The sequence below is a fragment of the Pongo abelii genome, chromosome 3 (genome assembly GCF_028885655.2).
Source record: "Pongo abelii isolate AG06213 chromosome 3, NHGRI_mPonAbe1-v2.0_pri, whole genome shotgun sequence".
NCBI lineage: Eukaryota > Metazoa > Chordata > Mammalia > Primates > Hominidae > Pongo > Pongo abelii.
This window is the reverse complement of record NC_071988.2, coordinates 114539612-114563493: the sequence shown is the minus strand read 5'-3', so window position 1 is coordinate 114563493 and position 23882 is coordinate 114539612. Positions and strand designations below refer to the sequence as shown.

Genomic DNA, 23882 nt, shown 5'->3' with positions numbered 1-23882 from the left:
ATTAGTGAATATATGTCACGTAGAAGTTCATTTCTTCTAAAGAGATATAAGGTAAGCCAATTCCATCCCTTAAGGGCTCAAGTTAAAATTTGGAAATTAGCATCCATGCTGAGAGCTGTGAGGCTGCGCCCAAACTTAATTGTGGACAGCACAAAGGATTTTCAAAGGTTCATTCCTCCAGGTGTTTAAAATCAGCCAGGAAGTGAAGCAACCTGAGAATGGTACAGTTCCCTAGATCTTTGCAATTGTGTCAATGTTCTTAAATGGGCATGATCTCACCCATAAAAAGAAAGTGTTTCATGCTACATAAGGCAAACATTTTCTTTCTGCTCTACTTTTTGCCTAACTGAGTAAAATAAAACAAACAAGTAGGTACTGAGTGCCAAATTATATGTAGGTTCTATGTCAAATGCTGAGGAGAATGTGAAATTTACAATAGCCCCTGACCTCAAGGTGATTATTGTTGTATTGGGAAAAATAGTGCAACATCCCGGCCTATACTGTGCTATGTTAATTTCTAATGTTCTTCTAATTTATCCTTTCCTTAGTCCAGATATTTAAATTATACTTACAATTTTTTATTGCAGATAATGGTTTACAGTCCAGTTTTGTTGTTTGTTTGTTTGCTTATGGATTGAGGTGGGAATAAATGACTAAAGAACAAGTTCCTAAAATCAGATCTCAGATATAACAATACTGAGAGATGCTATTCTAGGAGGACCCGGTTTAAGCAACTAACAGATGTTCCTAGATAACGGCTCTATAGTGCTAGTTGTATACATAGGAAAAAGAAAAAACAGATCCATTTGTGTAGAGATGAGAACAGAATGTCTCAAATTTTATATCCTGTAAGAACCAGGAATGTTTCCAACATGAAGAAATGATTAATGTTTGAGGTAATGGATATCCCAGTTACCCAGATTTAATCATTACACATTATATCCTTATTACAAAATACCATATGTACCCCAAAAATATGTGTAACTATTATGCATCTATAAAAATTAAAAATTAAAATGAATCAGGCTAGTTTTCAACCTGGATAATGACAACAACAATATTACAAATACATAAATATACTTATAATTTACCAGTTATAAGTATTTAACTCAATTTAAAACATAAAGAGATTAGACTGGATTTTAAAAATGTTGTTTTAATTAGGCGGGCGTGGTGGCTCAAGCCTGTAATCCCAGCACTTTGGGAAGCCAAGGCAGACAGATCACGAGGTCAAGATATCAAGACCATCCTGGCCAAAATGGTGAAACCCTTTCTCTCCTAAAAACACAAAAAATCGCTGGGCATGGTGGGGAGCGCCTGTAGTTCCAGCTACTCAGGAGGCTGAGGTAGGAGAATCGCTTTAACCCAGGAGGCAGAGGTTGCAGTGAGCCAAGATGGTGCCACTGCACTCCAGCCTGGTGATACAGGGAGACTCCATCTCACAAAAAAAAAAAAAAAAAAAATTTATTTAATCTTTTCATGGAAATTCTAGCAACCAGTCCCAAAATACCAAAATTCAGCTGTCTAGGGAGGGGGTTGGTCATTGCTGAGAAAAAAATCTTTACTGTCAGTTATGTTTTAAGAAATTTTTGTTTAGTTAGAATTTAGCCAATGTAAAGATTAAATGCAATGTGAGACACTCTCATAGAATGATGAAAGGCAGAAAGGATGCAATTGGATAAGAGAGAACTGTTTCAGTCATTCTGGAATATATGGTATAGTTCTCATTTAAATCAGTTATAAGATGTCTACAACTCTCAAAATCAAGTAGCTGCAATCATCAATCTCCAGAATAAATTTCACCTCAAAAATTTATCATTTATTTAGAGATTGTTGTCTGCAATATATTAGGCTATATATGGTGTGGGATTTGGACTTGAAAAAATAAAGAGCTCAACCTCATGAAGTTTACAATCTAATGACGGAGAACAATAAATTATGGGAATACTGGTGATAGATTTTAAAGATGCAAAATTCACAAAGGTATCTGTCCATTAAGCAAATCTAGAAAAATAAACTTAATTAGTCTGTAGAGAAATTTAAAGAGCCACTTTTCTTTTTGTTTTCTTAGTTTTTGTTTCTCTGGTAATTATCCGAATTTTTCTCTTTCATAGTAAATATAAAGTAATTATTTAATTCAGAATGTATTAACATTTTTTTCTCCCTGAGACAGGGTTTTGCTCCGTACTCCAGGCTGGATTGCTGTGGTGGTGCGAACATGGCTCACCGCAACTTTGACCTCCTGGGCTCAAGTAATCCTCCTGCCTCAGCCTCCTGAGCAGGAAGGGCCACAGGCAGGTGTCACCACAACTGGCTAATTTTTAAAACATTTTTGGAGACAGGATCTCATCATGTTGCCCAGGCTGGTCTCGAACTCCTGGGCTCAAGTGATCCACCCACATCAGCCTCCCAAAGTGGCAGGATTACAGGTGTGAGCCACCACACCCAGTCTTTTAAGGTAAATTTCATTTTGCATTTGGGTCTCCCGCTTGTCTAATTATCAACCTGGATAATTAAAACAACAATATTACAAATAAGTATATATGCTCATGTTTTCAGCCATCTCAGCTATGTCATTCTATGTCTGGCAGCCTGAAGGGCTGGCAGGGTGGGAAAAGATTGGTCAATTTGCTTAAAGAGCTTAATCATAAGGAAATACACCTGGACATTTGGGGCCTGACAGCTAATTGCCCTAGTTAGATCCACTCCATCTCTGAAGGTTACGGTCCAACCTTCAACCTCACTGGGTACCATCTGAAATGGAACACCCCAAATTTGTTGTGAGTTCTAATCTTAAGGTCTAAATGGAGGCATGACTTTGAGATACACCCTGCCAGGTTCCATGTGTCTGAGTGCCAAACATCATGGAGACAAGGGTTGCAATAAAGAATAGGTAAAATAAATACAAGATCATCAGCTTTTCTAAAGGGAAACTGACTTGACAAAGGGTGCAATGATGGTGAAGTAAGGTTTAGTGTTGAGATGCCTGGGAGTGTTATTGGGTTGCAAGAGACATTTTACTGTTGTAAGTAGGCCCTGGATTGTGTTATTGGCAACAGCAGAGTGTGAGGGTGAATTTTCCCCTAGTAGCACTAGTCTCCGGGCCACATTTGGAGCAGGTGGATCATCAACATAAAAATCTCGATGCCAGAATCCTTGCAGAAAGGGGAAAAGAAATGCTAGATTCTGAAAGACCTGAAGGATCCTGCACTATTAGCTTAGAAAACAACAACAAAAACAAACAAACAAACAAAAAAAACAGTATTTCAACATTAAGCTAGTTGGAGGACATTGCCAGGAAATAAATAACCCTATTCTTCTTAGTATTTTCAACAACAAACATGTCTCAGGAAGGTGGGCCAAGAAACACGTTACAGTTTAAAATGCAATTAAGTAGATGTACTAATTGCTAAACTTCTCAGTTACTTATAATAAAAAAGTTATTTATATGGTTAAGCTATATTTGTTGCCAAATTTCTCCACTTTCCTAGTGGCAGTTATTCTGAATTTTAGATAGTTTTTAAAAAATATAAATTTAATGTCTAGAGAAGGTTGGCCTGCTAGGTTGATGGGTTTGTTTGTGGTTTTAGTTTGCTTTCATGGCAATCAATACATCTTGAGAATACAAAACAACACTGGTAGAATAGGGAATGGATAATTTAGTAATACCATGAGGTTTGCAATTCCCAAAACAGTTATAGAAATGCAAAGCATAAGTTCTACTCATCAAAATCGGAGTCTCTTTTGAAATTCTTATTTCATTTCTGCTGAAAGTTTGTGAAACTTTTTGTAGCAACTCTAATCTCAGGTCAGGATCATCATGGGAGTTTGAACCAGGATGAACATTTATTTCAGGTCTCCCAGAAAAGGCAAACTTGTGTTTGCTAAGAAATAGTCAGGCTCATGCCGCTTTCTGTACCTCAGGTTTCCCAAGTTTCCATTCTTGCTCCTCTTATTAGCCCTGATTAGGACAGTTTAGCAATGGGGGAATCATCGTTGCCGCCTGTTTTCTCTACAAGTCCAATAGGAGATTGATTGACAAATTGGATCTCTTAGATAAAACCACCATTAACATTGTTCTTTTGTTCTTAAAGTTCACATTCAGCATATTGAGTGATCTTATTATATCAATAATTCAGTACTATCTTGTGAGCCACTGGAGTTCCAATAATTTCCATATTTCAAAATTTCTTTATGTCAAAAAGTGTTTATTCAACCTAGATTTCTTTCTTCCTCTTTTTCTCTCTCTAGTATAAGCACATACACTAAAATTAATCCATTTAATCCAAAAGTTCTGTTCTTCTCTATGCTTAAGGGCGAAATGTGACAAAAATCCATAATCCTGACCAATTCCTCCATTATATTATGATACCATGCAATAGATTTTACTTATAAAGTTCACAGTACAAGCTCTCCTTACAAATAATTTAGTGGGAGTTAGGCATACTGACTACTCTTATGTCATGAATAAAATGTTAAGTTGACTTTTTCACTTTCACTGCAGAGCTAGAAAAGCAATATAGCACATACTTTTTTTTTTTTTTTTTTGGTGGGAGAGGGGGACAAGGTCTTACTCTGCTGCCCAAGCTCAAGTGCAGTGGCTCAATCATAGCTCACTATAACCTTGAACCCTGGGGCTCAAACAATCCTCCCACATCAGCCTCCAGAGTAGCTAGGACTACAGGCATGTACCACCATACCCAGCTATTATAATTTTTAATTTTTTTGTAGAGATAGGGTCTCCCTATGTTGCCTAGGCTGGCTTCAATTGCCCAGGCTGAGTTCAAACTCCCAGTCTCAATTGATCCTCCTGCCTCAGCCTCCCAAGAGCTAGAATTACAGGCATGAGCCACCATGCCCAGCCTAGCACACTCCTTACTAGTAATCTAAACTTGGTTTTGGTGTTACTCACTGTGTGACCTGAAACTGCTTTTACAACCTCTGTGTATCAATCTCCTCAGCTGTAAAATGAGGCTAAACTTGCATCTATCCCCTAGGTTTAGTGTGGTAAATACATGTGTACATATGTAAAATACACATACAGCAGTGTCTGGCGCGTAAGGAAAACACAATAAATGTTAGCTACTGCCTTTAGCAACTACTTTACAGTGTTGAGAATCAAGTCATTTCTTGCTGTCAATTAGTTATGCTTCTCAGTTTATGTATATGTTCATTTCTTTTTCTTTTTCATTTATTTTGTTCTAAACATCGTAAGTCAAAAGGCAATCTAGCACACTCTTGTCCCTCAGATGGCATGTTCAAAGACCACAACATAAACTTACTGATTAAATGCTATTTTAGGGAGTTAAATGTCACTTGGAAACCAAGTAACTCTAAAAAAAAATGCATTTCATGATGAACATGTTAAAAAATAGTAAAATAACTTTGAAAGTGATCACTAAGCAAACAAAAAATAAAATGCAAACGATCTACCTAATTAAGATAGACAAATGCTTATACATCATTTTACAAAATTTTTATTTGTGAAATTAAGATACTGTTTTATCTATGCCATTGGGTTTTTTGAGGATTATAAGTGTTAACTTACAGAGTGATTAGCAGTGTCACACAACTGAAAGAAACTAATAAATGCTAGCTAGCTATTATTAGTGGTAAAGTGAAAAGTAATTATCATAGGACAGCAATAAAAATTTCATGAGAACAAAAATTTACTGTTTCAGAATTAAATAGTTATCAATGACTGTCAACCAGGGATAATTTTATCTTCTACCACAGCTGAGGTAGGTATTACTGACATCTAATGGGTACAGGCAGATGCTGCTAAACATATTATAATGCACAGGACATCTGCCCACAACAAAAATTATCTGGTTCAAATTGTCAATAGTGCCAAGCCCAAGAAACTTTGTTTTAGGTAAACACATTTTTGTTTATCTCTAAAGTATTATGCCAATTGTGCCTTCTTTTGAACTCTGTAGACTATTATGAATATATAAACAAAATAAAGAGAAAGTTAGGTTTTTTCCCTCATTCAAACTGGCAATTTGAAAAAACATTAAAAATTATCACTGGAAACATTTCCAAATTAGAAAGCATTTAGTCTAACTATAATATACTAATGCGAATTAAATAATAGTGAGTGAAATTTCAAATGCAAACATTTATTAGGTATTAAACATTTAAAATTGACATTATTTTTATTCACTAAGAAGACTAAAAACAGAATGACATATGAAGAGATGTGGATTGAAAAAGTTACCTACTTGGATCAGTAGATGTACGTCTCACAATTCTACATTGCTAGAGGACTCATGTGATTGGGAATGTTATTCAAAATATTTTTAAAACTCTGTAAAACAGGCACTCAGCAATCAAATAGGACATCTTCCATGAGAAATGATGCCAGTCATAAGCAGTGAAGAGAGCTTTGTAGGTGCACACCTGCTGGACATCAGTCCTATACGTAAGAATTTACGGATATTAAACTTAAGAATTCTGGTCAGTTCTAAACCCACCCTTCATCTTTCACTTTTCCTTTTTAATAAGGATTTGCTTATTCATTACAATAATTTTTCGAAATTGAGGTGTTCACCTACTTCTTACATTTAATATCAGTGTTCTTTACAGGATATTCAGGCTATTAAGGAACAAAACAGGAATCATAGTTAAAAAAAAAGTAATTTCTACACAATAAATTTTAAATGGCAATTTACTTTTGCAAGTTTCTCATGATATCTTTCAAAGTGAAGTTTTTGGCCAATTAGAGAGGGCTAGTAATCTGACTCTGAGTTTGATCAAACAATATTGAAAGTAACAACTTATTAGATTTCAACTAGCCACCAATTAATAGCTTTTAGTTTTAACAGAATAAAATACTGAATAGCAGATATTATTTTATAACATATATAAATATTATGTATATATATATTAGAGAATCAGAGTTAATGAACTTGCTGTTTCAAAACTTCTACATTTATTTGTGTATAAATGCATGTTGTCATATATATACTCTTTCATGCCAATATGCAAAACTTTGCATAGACATGGGTACACTTATATTCAACTTTATAAGGAGGATCTCAGATGGCTTACTAAAAAAGACATATGAAACAAGTGAAATATGATTTCAGGACCCAGGTCTAACATGTGAATTTTAACGTAATAAGCATTGATAATCTGAATATCCAGCAACATACTGATATATCAATGTGAAAGATTTAGGTATCTTGGCTATACTCTAGCTCTTACCTCAAAAAACAAAACAAAACAAAAAAAACCCAGACTAAAGTATTTCTAACACTTTTCCACAAGTAGAAACCAAAAAGAAATTTTGTTATAGTCTACAAGGCACTAAAAATTTAATTAGCCAGAACATTAAAGGACCTCCATGTTCATGAAATTTTACTATTGGATAGACATATATAAGTTTAATTTTTTAACCTTCTTATGCTACAGGGTATTTTTTTCATTCTAATAACAACGGGTTTTGTTAGGAAAAGCAAATTGACCTTAATTTGCTGTCAAGACAGTTTTTTCCCTCCTATTTGTATTATAGTGAGAAAAAGTCTGGATAGAATTGTAATCTAGAAGGACTATTTAATTTTTCAACAAAGCTTTATGGGGTGGCATTACCTTAAAATCTGGTTCTCTACAAAACTAAAATATTGATTTTGTCAGTAAGCATTTAAGGAATTGATTAAGTTCTGGGAGACTGACTCATACTAACCCAGACTGGCAAATATGTTCAGACTCTAGTGCTAACTAAGATCCATTTGCTATAGCTGCTCAGTACAGCAGGGCAGAGAGTAGTAATCTATGGTTTTGGTCTCGAAATGGAATTAATAGCACTTGTAGCATGTATTTGCCATTTATGAACTAAGCAAATTAAATAGAAATCAACATATAAATTGCTAATTTATTTATTTGCAATAAATACATCTCTCTAGTGCTTAGAATGCATGAGGTCACCATTCTCCTGGCTTCTTATGTGATAGAGTAGGAGCAGAGATCAAAGAGGTGCATAATTTTGAAAATCATTTCAATTAAGTCTGATGAATTGTGCCTGACATACTACAGAGAATACCTTCGTATGTTAGCAAGTTCTTGCCTTCCATGACTGGTGTCTTCTCTAAGCAGTAATAGACAAACACTGCTAAATTCCCATTTTCAAATTTATCATTAGGTCCAGTCTAACTACTCCCTTTGTTTCTGAATCACCTGTAAAATTTCATGGAGGGAAAACTCAGTACAAATTTAATTATTCTTGGATTCATTTACATTCTAGACTTGCTTTGAGAAGACTACAGCAGGTTATGGTAAGAATTTTTGAAATGGTCAAGAATTCTCACTTACAGCAGAACAATAAAGTTTTGATATGAATAACCTAGGGATGTGTAACTCATACATTGCCAATAGAATTTATTTGATTAGGTTTTAGGTAGCAACTCTGTTTTCTTCATTCCCAAGTCCAAGGAGCAGAGAGGAGTAATTTAACTGTGCCTGTTCTTATGGTTTTATTATTTTGCACACTTCATGTTTACAGCATTTTCCTTATGAGTCTATATCCCTTGGGGTATGGAATCATATACGATTCATTATTGTATTCTTACAGCTCTTCCCACACTGACTTGCATAGAATAGCTTTAAATATATTGTTTGAATAATTGAATAAGTGAAAAATGGATTAGAGAAGGATTTCAATTTTCTTGTCTTGAAGGTTGAAGCAACTGTGATTTTATATTTAAAATAATGGTATAATTGTCACAAATATTCAGATATTTTCTTGTTTTTTCCACAATTTTTCAAATTATTGCTTGGATAATAATTCAAATGGAGTGGAATAAAAATGATTGACTTATTTAAGAACTTAGTATAAAGAAAAAACCAGCAGTAGATGTTGCAAAGTCAAAAATTATTAAATAGATTATAGGCTGTTAGGAGAAGTTAGTAGCAAACTGTCCACCAATATCAGTGTCCCAAGTCAGTGGTCACAAGAGGGGTAATTTGGGTCTGTTTTATTTGGAAGTTTAGACTCATTGGAAACCCGTTCTTTGCTTAGTTTCCATGTTCAGAGAAATCTTCTGCAAGTTAAACAGAGCTCCAATCAGAAAAGAAAAACCTGATGCTGTCTCAGGCCTCATTAACAGAAGCAAGAACTGTCATATACAATTTAGGTCAAACAAAAAGTAAAATAAGTTTAAGACTTTCTCATCAAAAAAAAAAAAAAAAAAAAAACCCACATCTGTGGATTGACTAGTAACAGAGCTGCCTTTCAATACAAGCTTATAAAGCTAAAGTTAAAACTCAGATTTGAGAGCAGTTTAATAATAGTTGATAAATACGATACAAGGAAATATAAATGAAATCAGGGATGAATCAGTGCCTGTTAGAGATTTGTTTTTTTTTAAGCCAGTTTTTTTTCTTACAATTCCATGCAATTGTAAAAACTATATTTAAATGGAGCAGTTTGTTTTTGAGTAATTGGCCACTCTCTGCTACTTGATGACCCATAACTATTGGGCCCATGGAAAGAGTTACAGCTTTTACCATAGAATCCAGCATCATGAACTTTTGTGATCCTGGGATCACAGGAAGATTCTTACTTCAATTAATTCACCAATATAACCTTTCCTTTTCTTCTAAAGTCATGCATTTCATATTAGAAAATAATATATAGGTCATAGCAATAGGATGCAGTACAGAGATAATACTTTCAAATACACTAATCAACTCCCACTTTATTAATGGGTATTGGAAGCTTCTATTATTCTTTCCATTCAGACACACTGATCTTGTGTTAAAATGAAGTGTTCACCATATGGAAAATAAAATATATCTTTACCTCCACTTTACATTATTCAAAACAATTGATTTCAGATGAACTTCAGATTTAAATGTAAATGATAAAACAAGTTTCTAGAAAAACCTTGTATGTAGATCTTCATGATTTTCGAGTAGGAAGCATTCTTTTAAAAAAGACAAAAAGTACTAACTACAAAAAATTTAATAATTTAGACTACATTACAAATAAGAACTTCTGTTCATCAAAATTCACTATTTAGAAGGTGAAAAGACAGACAGAAGAGAAGATTTTTAAAATACATTCACTTGACAAGAGACTTTTATCCATTATATTCAAAGGGCTTCCACAAATCATGAGGGGAAAGAAGGGGGGACTATGACTTCAACAGGCACTCCATAAAAGAAAAATATCCTCAAAGAAAATAAATATACAAAATAAATCATCCATCAGAAAAATGCAAATTAAAATCTGAATCTAATACATGTCCAGCAGTTTAAATAAAATGATGAAGACAGAAAATAACAAGTGTTGGTGAAGAAATGGAAAATTGGAATGCTTTCAGTTACTACTTGAAATAGTAAAATTGGTGTAAACACTTTGGGAAACTGGCAGCATCAGCTAGCATTAATATGTAACATGCCTTACGCGTACTCCTTGAGCTAGCAATTTCATTCCTAAGTATATACTCAACAAAACTACAGACATATCCAAAAAGATGTATATAGAACCCCTATTTGTAATGAGCAAAACTGTAAAAAAATCATCAACAGAAGTATATAAATTCTGTCTTATTCATATAACAAAATATGTTGAGGCAATCAAAATGAATGAATTTTTTCTACAAACTTCAACACGGATGAATCTCACAGATATAATGCTGAATAAAAGAAAGACAAAACAGTATACACTGTATGATTCTATTTATACACAGGTTAAAATCAATCAGAACTAGCTGAATAGTGTTAAAAGTCAGGATACCTTCGGGGAGATCTTAACTGGTGGGTGCGTGAATGAGAAATCTGGGCATGCTAGTTATGTTCTGTTTCTTGATCTGGACAATGGTCACATGGAAATTTGTTGAGTTGTAAACTTATATGCACTATATTATAATTGCTTCATCTTTAAAATTGTGCATTGTATAATGTCTCCAAATAATTTATTTCAGAAAAAATGTGTCATTTAAATAACTATCACAGCAATTTGAGTACTCAGAGCACCCTTTTTATTATTATTATTTTTTATTCTACTTTAAGTTCTGGGATACATGTGCAGAACGTGCAGGTTTGTTACATAGGTATATATGTGCCATGGTGGTTTGCTGCACTTATCAACCCATCATCTAGGTTTTTAAATTTATTTTAATTTATTTATTTTTTTTGAGACAGAGTCGCACACTGTCCCCCAGGCTGTAGTGTAGTGGCGCAATCTTGGCTCACTACAAGCTCCACCTCCGGGGTTCACACCATTCTCCTACCTCAGCCTCCCGAGTAGCTGGGACTACAGGTGCCCACCACCACGCCCGGCTAATTTTTTGTATTTTTAGTAGAGACGGGGTTTCACCATGTTAGCCAGGATGGTCTCGATTTCCTGACCTCATGATCCACCCGCCTTGGCCTCCCAAAGTGCTGGGATTACAGGCATGAGCCACCGCGCCCAGCCCCCATCAACTATGTTTTAAGCTCTGCATGCATTAGGTATTTGTCCTAATGCTCTCCCTCCCCTTGCTCCTCACTCCCTGACAGGCCCAAGTGTGTGATGCTCCCCTCCCTGTGCCCATGTGTGCTCATTATTCAACTCCCACTTATGAGTGAAAACATGCGGTATTTGGTTTTCTGTTCCTGTGTTAGTTTGCTGAGAATAATAGTTTCCAGCTTCATCCATGTTGCTGCAAAGGAGATGAATTCATTCTTTTTTATGGCTGCATAGTATTCCATGGTGTATATGTGCCACACTTTCTTTATCCAGTCTATCATTGATGGGCATGTGGGTTGGTTCTAAGTCTTTGCTATTGTGAATAGTGCTGCAATAAACATCCATGTGCATGTGTCGTTATAGTAGGATGACTTGTAATCCTTTGGGTATACACTCAATAATGGGATTGCTGGGTCAAATGGTATTTCTGGTTCTAGATCCTTGAGGAATCACCACACTGTCTTCCACAATGGTTGAACTAATTTACACTCCCACCAACAGTGTAAAAGTGTTCCTATTTCTCCACATCCTCTCCAGCATCTGTTGTTTCCTGACTTTTTAATGATCGCCATTCTAACTGGCATGAGATGGTATCTCACTGTGGTTTCAATTTGCATTTCTCTTACGACCAGTGATGATGAGCTACAGAATGGGAGAACATTTTTGCGATCTGTCCATCTGACAAAGTTCTAATACCCAGAATCTACAAGGAACTTGACCAAATTTACAAGAAAAAAACAACCCCATCAAAAAGTGGGTAAAGGCTATGAACAGACACTTCTTAAAAGGGCACCCTTTTGATGAGTGGGAATCATTCTGTATCTACTGAGACAAGCTACCTTCCCTTGTTTCCTAAATCTTCCCAAAGGCTTATTTTTGGGAAGCTGCATACATATTTGAGATATGTAACTTTGCCTTTTTGTTGTTTGACAGCCTCAAAGTTCTTTTTTTTCATGAACCTAGGGTATAGTACAATACAATGAAAACTATTTCATGAAGTATGTTTAAGGAATACAAGATAATAATAACCTTTTCTTATTGTGAAATAAAAGGATGTCATGGAACAGTAGGGTTCCTTTCTGAAAATCTGAAGAAAAAATGTAAATTGGAGACAATATCTATTGCTGTATAAATAGTAAAACTTCCTGCTTTAAAAGAATTGGCGTATCTTCTCAAACCCAAACACTAAAGGCCATGGCCAAAATGTCTAATTTATATAGAATTTTTTTGTATTGTTTCTGGAAAGACTATAACGTACACAGCAACAAATGCAACATTATTCCTATATAAAAACTTTTTTTTCAAAATATCATTCCAATCTATATTTAAATAAGACCACATGAGCACTCCTGTTTCACTATATTCATTTCAAGGACACTTACAGATACATTGTGTAAAAATTTTCTGCCAATATCACAGCAGGTTTATATACTCAGCTGCACATAACTGCAGTATTTTTCTTAAAGCTTTGAAACTCTTCAATGAGAGGTGGAGCACTAAGTGTAGACATCTAATGTATTAAATTTCTAAGACTTCAAAGGGAGCATAATTAACTCAATGCTACATAATTTCTCCAGGGACAGAAAAAAAAAAGATGCAAACAGAATTGATATGCTTATTTTTCCCCTTAGCAATTACATGACAATGCTAAGTGAGCAATTTCTTTGATAAAACTCATTCTTCTGACTTTAAAGTTAATATTTCTCTTGAATATTTCAATGACTTTGCATGCTAACTTATAAAGTATAGAAAACAGTAAGGTTGAAAGTTCTGCTATTCTCCTTTTACCAGAATTTCTCCCCTCAACTTCTCCCTGTCTAAGGCACTTGCTGAACTTGGTTGTGTCTCTGACCTCATCATAACCTTTAGTTTCTCTGTCTTTCCTAATTTCTCAATCCATCAGTTTCTTTCTAGCTTCATTTGCCTTTCTGTCTATCGTATAATCCATGGTAAGCCGTTTTCAATAAATTCTTTTCGGATACAAAAATTCTGCACCCCTTTGACCTGCTAACAACCTATTTGACCAGTTTCAAGCTCTGGGTGTCCTCTACAATCTGCAGAGGTGCAGAACATAGCTGGAGGAAGTTAGAGAAGAACGTGAGTTAGATCTAGAGAGGCCTTTAATTTATTCAATTATATATTTGGAATTCAACAAAATATTACATATTATATTTTTCAAATCTGAAATGCCATGATTTAATATTGTTTCATAAAATCTATAAAAACTGGTCTTAAACGTCCCTTATCTTTGTTGAGCTTTAATCTCTAAAAATCTGAAAGAATATTCTGGACCTTTCAACTCAAGAAAGTTAAAGGAGATGACTCCCAGAGTCTCATGAAAATACGAAGAATTGAATACATATATAAACCAACAACCATGAGAAAAGGAACAGAGGCCATCAGAAAAGTGTTTTGCCTAAATTACTGAAAAATAAAAATGAAGCAGTGATATTTGATCAGAGGAAGCAATGATATCTGGCGAAGCAGGGTGGCAGGAGCCGTAGACTAGAGACTGTCATAAGGGCAGCAATTAAGCATCAAGACCTCTACCTGCAGAGTCATAGAAGTCTTGATAGTTGAAAAGGCCAAATAAAAGGTAGGTGTGAGATGGAGAGCTCAAAATGTGGGAACATAGAGGATTCTTGTCATTCACAGTAGCGAGGTTCTGTAAAATCCTATGAATGCTGTGTTTATGAATACTGAATCATTGCTCCTAGGGGAATGGTTTGGTCCTTTGTAAGCCTCTGCCTTTTTGTATTTATATTTAAAAGCACTTTATTTAATATGCATTGTTGATTCATTAACATTGAACTCGTGGCCAACAGCACTATAACTCTTGCCTATACATTGCTTATCTAACACAGGTATTTTCTGTGTGATGCACATCACAGCTTTCTTGTGCTTAGGGACACTAGACCAGCACTTTAGCACTATGTTTGGGAGATATTTTAAACAGGGAAATCACCGATGAAAGCACAAAAAATCGAAAAAGGCACTAAATAGATAGAGAAAAGAACACTTGCTTGCCATAGAGGAGCTAAAACAAGAATGCAGAGAGCAGCTTTATTTGACCTTAATTACTAATAACTCAAGTTTTTGAGCTCTGCAAATATATGATCATGAAAGTGCACTGAGTATTGATTTTGGAATTACAAATAAAGTTTAATGAATACGTGAATTTGAAAAACAAAATCAGTTAATAAAGAAGACTGATTGTACCTAAATGTATGTTGATTCTCACATGCTGTCACATGCAAAATGTTCCTGAAAGCTGACATTTATCCCTTTAAAAAAAAAAGTAAGAAGCATAGGATTCTCTTCTAAATAAATAGGTGAATTTTCTAGGTGAATCGGGGCAACTAATGTTGCCATTATTATCCAAGAGCAAGGCAACATAAATACACATGCAAAATCTAGCACTACTTCCAGTAAAATGACCATATCCATCTTCTATCTACTCAATCTAAATGATCAAATTACCATTATGTAATAAATTAATGCTGTTGATGTTCTGAGGTAAATAATTTTTTAACTTAGAAATTTATAATTAGCCACATTATTCATCAAGGATGAAGTTAGAATGAATACATTTTCATAAGTGAAAATAATGACAACGATTGTGGATGCTTGTCATTCACAGTAGCTAGGTTCTATAAAATTCCTATGAACACTGCATTTGTGAATATTGAATCACTGCTCCTAGGGGAAATACAGAGTTTGGTCCCTGCCAGCCTCTGGTTTTATGCATTTCTATTTAAAGGCACTTTATTTAATATTCATTGTTGATTCATTATCATTGAACTTGTGGCCAACAGCACTATAACTCTTGCCTCTACACAGCTTATCTAACACAGATGTTTCCTCTGTAAGAAAAAAAAAAACAAAAACACTCTTCCTTCAGAAGTTACTTCAAGATATTTCCCAGCAAAGCTGGAAACTAAGAAATTGTAAGACACAGGAACCAGGAATTTGTGGATCTGACCCACTAGAATTTATCTGATTTTAGGGATGCACCAGAAACAGCAGGAAAGGGGGGCTCTGGGAGGAAAGGGTGCAGTCAGGAAATGGGGATTTTGGAGATTTGTTATTGAAAACAGTAATTTAGAATTTTCATAGCCAAAGATGAAGAAAAAAGTAAGAAAAGTAATAACTCAAACAAAAAACCTGAAGCTGAGTGATAAAAAAACCAAATATAATCATATCTTAATACTTTGTTGTACAGTGAACAATATTTATAGTGATAAAATATAAGCAAATTACAGATTTTCATCTTATAAAGCCAACTTTTAATCAAGGCATGAACAATTTATTTCTGGTAACAGAATAGAAAATACATGCTTCCAACACACTCAATATAAAAGTAAATCTGTGGATCATGGAAGCTGAGAGGTAGAAGAATGGAAAAATAGTGAACGAACTTTTACAACTAGTATATTGTCTTTACAGATACTATACTGTCAACAGTAGTTGGTATGGAAATAGAAGTGTAACTGTGTTATATAAAGTTATTTAAAATTGTGCTATAACTAGTAATATATTGAGAGGATGTGCAGGTGTAGGTGAAGGACATGAAGTAAATCATCACTTATCATATAAGACAAGGTAGGTAAGAGATGATAAACTAATAAATCAACCAATAATATTTACTAGAGTAAGTAAAAATTAAAACAAAAAAGTTAAAGAGCTAAGAGTCATTTAATCTACTGATATGGTTGGCTGTGTCCCCACCCAAATCTCATCTTAAACTGTAGCTCCCGTAGTTCCCATGTGTTGTGGGAGGGAACCAAGGGAGGTAATTGAATCATGGGAGCAGTTTCCCTCATACTGTTCTCTTGGTAGTGAATAAGTCTTACAAGATCTGTTGGTTTTATAAGGGGTTTCTCCTTTGGACTGGCTCTCATTCTCTCTTGCCTGCCACCATTTAATGCCTTTCACCTTCTGCCATGATTCTGAGGCCTCCCCAGCCCTGTGGAACTGTGAGTCCATTAAACCTCTTTTTCTTTATAAATTACCCAGTCTCAGGTATGGCCTTATCAGCAGCATGAGAATGGACTAATACATTTACCAAGGGAATATTATATAGCCATTAAATATTATTAGGAACACTTCATATGTCTCAATAGAATGATCTCCTAGAAGTTTAAAATTCCAAGCTCAGAATTTAAATGTAGTACATAACTATTTATGTAAGAAAAATAATAAAAATGTGTGTGTGTGTCTGTGTGTCTGTATATACTTGGAATGCCACATAAGAAACACTATTTGCGTCATGAAAAGGAACTCAGGTGTTTGAGGAACAGTGGCAGGATATTACCTTGTTGAACCTTTTAAATTTTGAACAATGCAAATACACAGGGTATGCTAAAAGTAAATACAAATTAAATTTTAAAATAAAAAATAAATACTTCTGAAAAGAATAACTGGAGGTAGTAATAAATAGATTCTTGTTTTTAATTTTAAAACCCTCAGTAGAATTTGATTTTTTAATTCTGTTCATGTATCATACACACACACACATACACACACACAAACACACACACACAAATTCTGAATTGTTTGCCCACCATTGTTTACCTGATTAATTCTTATTTATTTTTCAAGAGTCTGGTGACACAACTTATCTGTGAAGCTTGTTCTGACCCTGGCTAAGCTCTCTGTAGCATAAGTCAGTTCTCCTAGGGTATTCCAGAACATCATTGATCCATCACTATTATAGAATTTTCTTTCACATAGTAATATTTAATTATATGCTGCCTCCTCCACTAGACTGAGTGAAACTCTAGGTCACACAGAAATAATTTCTTTTTGTGTCTTCAGAATTTCAGTGTACTCTTTTTAATTTAGTTCTGCCTCTCTTTTGAATGAACTGCTCCCAGCACTAATAGGGTCAGCCTATTCCCTACTCAAAAGAATCAATCCTAGAACCCATGGAGGAGGTGGGATGTGTCTGAGAACAACTAATTGAGAAACAGGAACCATCTTGCAGGTTAGAGAACAGTACAATAGGTATTCTTTCTGCCATTCCTACATCATTGCTTAAGATGCCTGTGGAATAACTGGCCCACAGTTTGGAGACATAAAATCAGTGATTATAAAAGATAAATTACTAAAAAAAATGGTGGATGAGTGGGGAAAGACAGAAAAGTCTTTAAGGAAAGATAATAGATTTTATGTGTTTGGGGACCAAGATGGAAGGGATACATTATTATAAGTATAAAGTTCAGGGTCAAGGTTGGGGGACAAGGTGAGAACTTAAGATCATATCAGTTGAAATTGATTATCAGAAATACAAGGATTATCAATGAAAATTCCTTTAATGAAGTCTGAACTAATTCTGTCTACCTTTGAAGCAACAATTGTAGGTTATTGGTAATGAGTAGTAGTCCCCTGGCAGAGCTTCATGAATTGTAACACTCTGGGGTCTTAGCTTATCAATATTCTTTTTCCATTCTACAATCTCTTCTTCATCACTGGTTGCTTTCCCGACACCTGTGTAAAAAGGCTCAGCTTGTTTTATCCTAAAAATGAAACAGATATCCCTGGTTCTGATATCAGTCTCATGGGATTTTTAAAAATTTTAAACCATAATTTACCCTTACATTCATCACCAAACTTCTCAACAGGGTAGTCAACACACCCACCTCTACCCATTCCTTCCCTAGCCCTTTGCCTTCTTGCTGCATGCCCCGCCTCTGGGCTTTTGTTTATGGTCTTCCTGCTGCTTAGAATGCTCTTCCCACCATTTCTGCCTGATCCAATCCACATGTCCTTTAATGCTCAACTCAAGAAGCACCTCCTTCAAGATACCATCTTGAATGTTGAGCTCCTTCCTCAACATTTCGTGACTGTATACTTTACCTCTGCAACCAGACATGGCTGGCTCTGGAGATCAGCATAGATGTATGTGTTCTGCCATTACATGCATCTTATAATGCTGACACTCTTTCATTTTCCTTCTCCAACACCAGGCTATAAACTTGAGAAGAGGAATGGGATCTTTGTTGTCATTGTATCGCTAGTGCCTAGCATAGTTTCTAGGATGAACTGGAAAACCAATGAACTAGTAAATCAATGCATATTAAACTGATGAAAAACAAATAAACTACATCTCGAGCACTGATTTTTCCTGGTCTCCAGTCATGCATTTATAACCAACTTGTCTGGGAACCAAGGTTAAGTGCACAAACTCTAGAGACAAACTTATTGGAATTAATCCCAGATCTGTCTCTTCCTAGTTGTGTCATCTTGACAACTTAAACCCTATACACCTCAGTTTTCTTATCTACAAAACAAGGATGATGTTAGTACCAACTCAAAGGCTTTTTATGAAGATTATATGAGTTCATTTTTTAAAAAGGTCCTAGAAAAGAAAGCAGTAAGTAGTAAGAAGATAGTAAGTACTATAAAGGTGTTAAAACATAGTTAACACCACCTGAAGAATCCACTGCTAGCTCAAATTTTACAGGATCCAAATTGAACTCTCAAACATACTCCTCTGCCTTATGTGCTCATAACAGCTAATGGTACCTGTTATGGGTAAAGTTGTGCCATCACTACCTCCTTCTCAAATTTATATGTTGAATTCCTAATATCTGGTACCTTAGAATATGACCTTATTGGAGATAAGGTCTTTACAAAGGTAATCAAATTAAAATTAGGTCATTAGGGTGAACCCTCATCCAAACGACTCATGTCCTTATAGAAAAAGGAAATTTGGATACACAAACAAACACGAAGAGAAGAAAATGTGAATAGAAATTGGAAAAAGAATTCATCTACAAGCCAAGGAGGGAGGCTTAGAACAGTTCCTTCCCTCACACCCCTCAGAAGGAATCAATCTTGCCAACATCTTGATTTTAGATTTCTAGCCTCCAGAACTGTGAGATGCAAACTTTCTGTTGTTTAAGCCTATGGCAGCTCTAGCAAAGGAATACACTAGCATTATCTCTGCTATAATGAACTACCCAAGATGGGTCATTTATAAAGGAAAACAGTTTAATGTTCTCACAGTTCCACATGGCTGAGGAGGCTTCAGGAAACTTACAGTCATGGTGGAGGGAGAAGCAAGCACCATCTTCACAAGGCAGCAGGACAGTGAGAGCGCAGGGGAAACTGCCACACTTAAACAATCAGATCTCGTGAGAACTCCCTCACTATCATGAGAACAGCATGGGGGAAACCGCCCCCATGATCCACTCACCTCCCACGAGGTCCCTCCCTCAACACATGGGAATTACCATTCAAGATGAGATTTGGGTAGGGGCACAGAGCGAAACCATATCAATACCACTTCTCTTTTATAAATTCCTAACCCATGACACAAAGTCCAGTTCAAATATACCTGCTCAGTGAAGTTTTCTCTGATCTCCTCCAACAAAAATAACCATAGATGCTTCAACCTCCTCTACTGCAATTTTAACATCCTAATTTATATTACATCCTCTGTGGACTTGCTTCCATCTTCCAGATTTGTGTTTCTTGAAGGAAAGAACCAACTTCTTTAAAATTGTAAATATTTTATATTATGAAAAAATGTAGTAGTTCAATAAGATTCCCTAAGTCATTTGCTGAACTCAAAAAGTAAAATGTTTATATTTGTCTTTAAACTGCATAATGAAGTTTCCTATTAAAATGAAAAATTTTATATTACTGACGGTTTTCCACAAGTTTTACCCTTCCTAGTGATTTATATTCTGCCTTATGTTTTTTGATACCAACTATAATGTGAGTGTCAAAGAACTTCTAACATGTTCCTAATTTGGAATCTTTATAGCAATACTTCAGGAGCTAACAGAAGCATAATAGTGAAATGAAGCAAAAAAAAAAAAGTATTAAATAAATTCCCTTCCTCAAATTTAAAATATTTTTTAAAATTCCATGTGAAAGTATGTAACGTCATGACCAGTTCTATTACTATGTAACATTAAAAACTTGAAGTGGGGCAACTTGACAATAAACTTTTACAAGGCAATAGCAGGCATTTTAGAACACAGAGCTGTTATACCAATCACTAGAAAATCTTAATTGTATTTTTACTAAGTTTCAGAGCTTCTAACTAAATGAACAGATACATTTAAAAATTTGAGGATGCAGCATCATAAAATGTACAGTGGTCATCATTTTACAGAGTTTCAGACACTTAATTATTTGTGTTGGTACAAAGTTCACAGAGAAGATATAAATCTGTATATGTTTTGTAACAGTAATCATATTTAGGCAATATTATCCTGATTCAAGTAAATTTTTTTTCAGAAGTAAAATTTTAACTTACAAAAAATACTAAGGATTAGTTAGAGAGCTGTGCACTTGTGAATTTATTCTTGATCTTGCCAGATTCATTCAGGTCAACAGCACTTTTAAACTTCTATAAGACTTCTTAAAATTGTTCTGTCTATGTGCCCAAATATATGTAAATACAAATGTTCTCAGCAATTAACTGGACAGCAAGGGGTAAATGAGATGAGCGAGGCATTCACTATGCTACCTCCATTAGTGTTAACAAGAATTGTGTAGTTAATTCCCTCACACTGCTCTTAATTTTCATCTCCTCTGTAGAGTCTATTCCAAAGCTTTTAATTATTTTGCACAACTCTCACCCCAAGACAATTTTCACTTACCTCAGTAATGAAGGATTTGGCTGTAGCAGGATTCATAACAAGGATCGCTCGCCTAAGAGTGTCTCGATAGCGATTCAGTTCTTCTATTCTCATGGTGTCAAAGAGAGTGGTGATCATTTTATTGATGTTGTTTTCTACCTTCTGAAGTGCAACATCCATTCCCTGCTGAGACACTTTGTCCAAGAACTCCTGTATTCCACGGATATCTGGAAACATCAAAAGTCCATCAAAATACATGTGCATTATTGTACAGAAGGAAGGCATAAGCTATTTCACCTATATCAGAATAGATTATTGTTCCACATTGTAGGCTGTCTAAAATTACCAACTGAGTAGCTGACAGAACTCTCAAATATGTTTAAGGTTTGGTACATTTTGAAGTGTTCACATGAAAAATGTAGGAATTGTTATTTTTTAAATGGATTTCTTTTTATCTACATGGAACCTAAATGATGTCAATCCTAGAAATGTTGGTTGGGTGAGGGCACACGGAGGTGGTTGGAGAGATGCCCCATTTCTCTAGAGCAAAACAAGAAGGGAAAGACATTCCCTATTTTCCTTAGCATTTTAAAGAGTAATATTAACCTCATGTAAGCATGAATATCATTGATGACTGATGAATCTGAATCAAGATTACGAATATTTCTTAAAATAGGCAACAGTATCACTAAACTTGACTTTTATCAGTTAAACAGAAAGTTTCAAAAGGTTATCTTCAAAGGGCCTCAGGTCACTTAGACCACAAATAAAAGCTGAATTTTAATCTATTTAATGACTATTACCTCCTTAGCTAAATTTGGAAAAGTTGGTAGGAGATACCAAGTTTGCCCTAGTAAGGAGAAAATACTTAATGTGCAAAACATATTTTTTCAAAACATATTTCAGCATTTTAGAAAATGTTAAGTTACATTTTTGAATGCATGATGATCAGCAAAATATTTACATACTTATTCCAAAATAAGCAAAGTTCTAGAAATTTATCAAATTAAAATGTCCAGTGTCCACGTCACATTTAAATAAGAAAAGTAAAATTCAATCTAAAGAGTTTATCATTTGTACTTTGATGTGTATTTAAGTAACATTAAATGTCTGAAATATCACAAATATTTCTTCTTAGTATCAGATTGCTTGTTTATAGAAGAAGATATCTGAAATACGTATCTGGCACAATACAAGCTTCATATACATTATGCTATAATCTTAATATAGTAGATTTTCTTTTACTATATCATGAACTTTATTTTTCATTACATATCCAAAGAATAAAATATTTAAAGGGCAAATACTAGAGAAACAAGTAAATGGGATTGTAGGGAACTTATGAATAGACTAGATCTCAAAATCCTTAATAGTGTGTGCTTGCCTGCATGTAAAATTTGCCTCTCAATGGTAATAGTTAATTTATGTATTTTTCAACATACAAACCAGAAAAAGCAATAAGTAAATCTACAGAACAGGAAAACAAATAGCCAAAAATTTAGAAACTACATTTACTCTTATAAACATTTATATTTGCAAGGTTACAAATTGACTAAAATAACAATTTTGCTTTCTTCTTCTGATTGCTTTCATTTTAAAATAGTTGTTGTAAATATTATATGTTTGCTTATCTGATGACTTTAAAAATCTTTACAACATATATACTGTATAAATTCTATCTTACATTTCTTATCATTAATTATGTGGTAAACTCAGGATGCTACCATCAAAGCAGGTTAAAAGAATAAAATCCTCAGCTAGGGCAGAGGATGAAATAAAAGAGGTGGAATAATAAAGGTGTTATGTATTCATTCCATATCCAAGTCAGAATGTACATAAGGGTGTAAGACTCTGAAACATGAATTAAGCAAAGGGTTAAATTTGATGGAATTTGGTTGACGCTGGTAGAGGTACAATAACAAGACTATGTACATGCTAAGCAGATGTTCTTAAACTTTGATGTGAATCAGAATCATTTGAGAAACTTATCAAAAATACACAAGCTTGGGCCTCACCCCAGAAACAATGATACCTTTAGAATACATGTCAGAGGCCCAGTGTGGTGGCTAATGCTTGTAATTCCAGCACTTTGGGAGGCTGAAGGGGGCAGATCACGAGGTCAGGAGTTTGAAACCAGCCTGGCCAATATGGTGAAACCCCATCTCTACTAAAAATACAAAAATTAGTCAGGCGTGGTGGCACACACCTGTAGTCCCAGCTACTTGGGAGGCTGAGGCAGAAGAATCGCTTGAACCCGGGAGGTGGAGGTTGCAATGAGCCGAGATCATGCCACTGCACTCCAGCCTGGGTGACAGAGTGAGACTCCGTCTCAAAAAAAAAAAAAAGAAAAAAAAAATACATGTCAGAGCAGATGGAGCAGATTATTGATTTCAAATTGTAAGTTGTTCTTTATTTGAGTTACTTAAATTGTACATCTGAATACAAGGCAAACAAAACAAAAGTTACATTGAAATAGATCCAAGATGCTCAGAAAACAGAGCATGACTAGAGAATAAAGTTTCAGATTACTTATTCTCTGTGAAATCTTCTGATTACAAAAATAAAATACCAGTGCTAGTTTACATTTTCACTTTGAGAAAAAACTTGTTCTCCAAAAACATTTGTTGAATATTAGACACAATGCTAGGAGCTAGGAGCACATCGATGAATACCCATCCAAACATTAAAACAGACAATAAACACGTAAACAAACTAAAACCAAAGCACACTAAGTGTTTGGAAGAAAACAATGAACGAATTGGTAGATGATAACAGGGTGAGGAGGAGGATCTATTCTACTTAGAGGAAGGTTTCTCTGCAAAACTAGTATT

At 34.8% G+C, this 23882-nt stretch overlaps 1 protein-coding gene across 2 annotated transcripts in view; it reads right to left on the bottom strand.

Annotated features, from left to right (window-relative positions):
* The window catches only part of GRID2 (glutamate ionotropic receptor delta type subunit 2), a 1495815-nt gene that overhangs the window by 661881 nt on the left and 810052 nt on the right, over window positions 1-23882 (bottom strand). For both annotated transcript variants that reach the window (XM_024246001.3, XM_054554182.2), the window contains exon 4: window positions 21073-21278. In XM_024246001.3, coding sequence (XP_024101769.1) covers window positions 21073-21278 — 206 coding nt within the window. The remainder of the gene's footprint in view (window positions 1-21072; window positions 21279-23882) is intronic.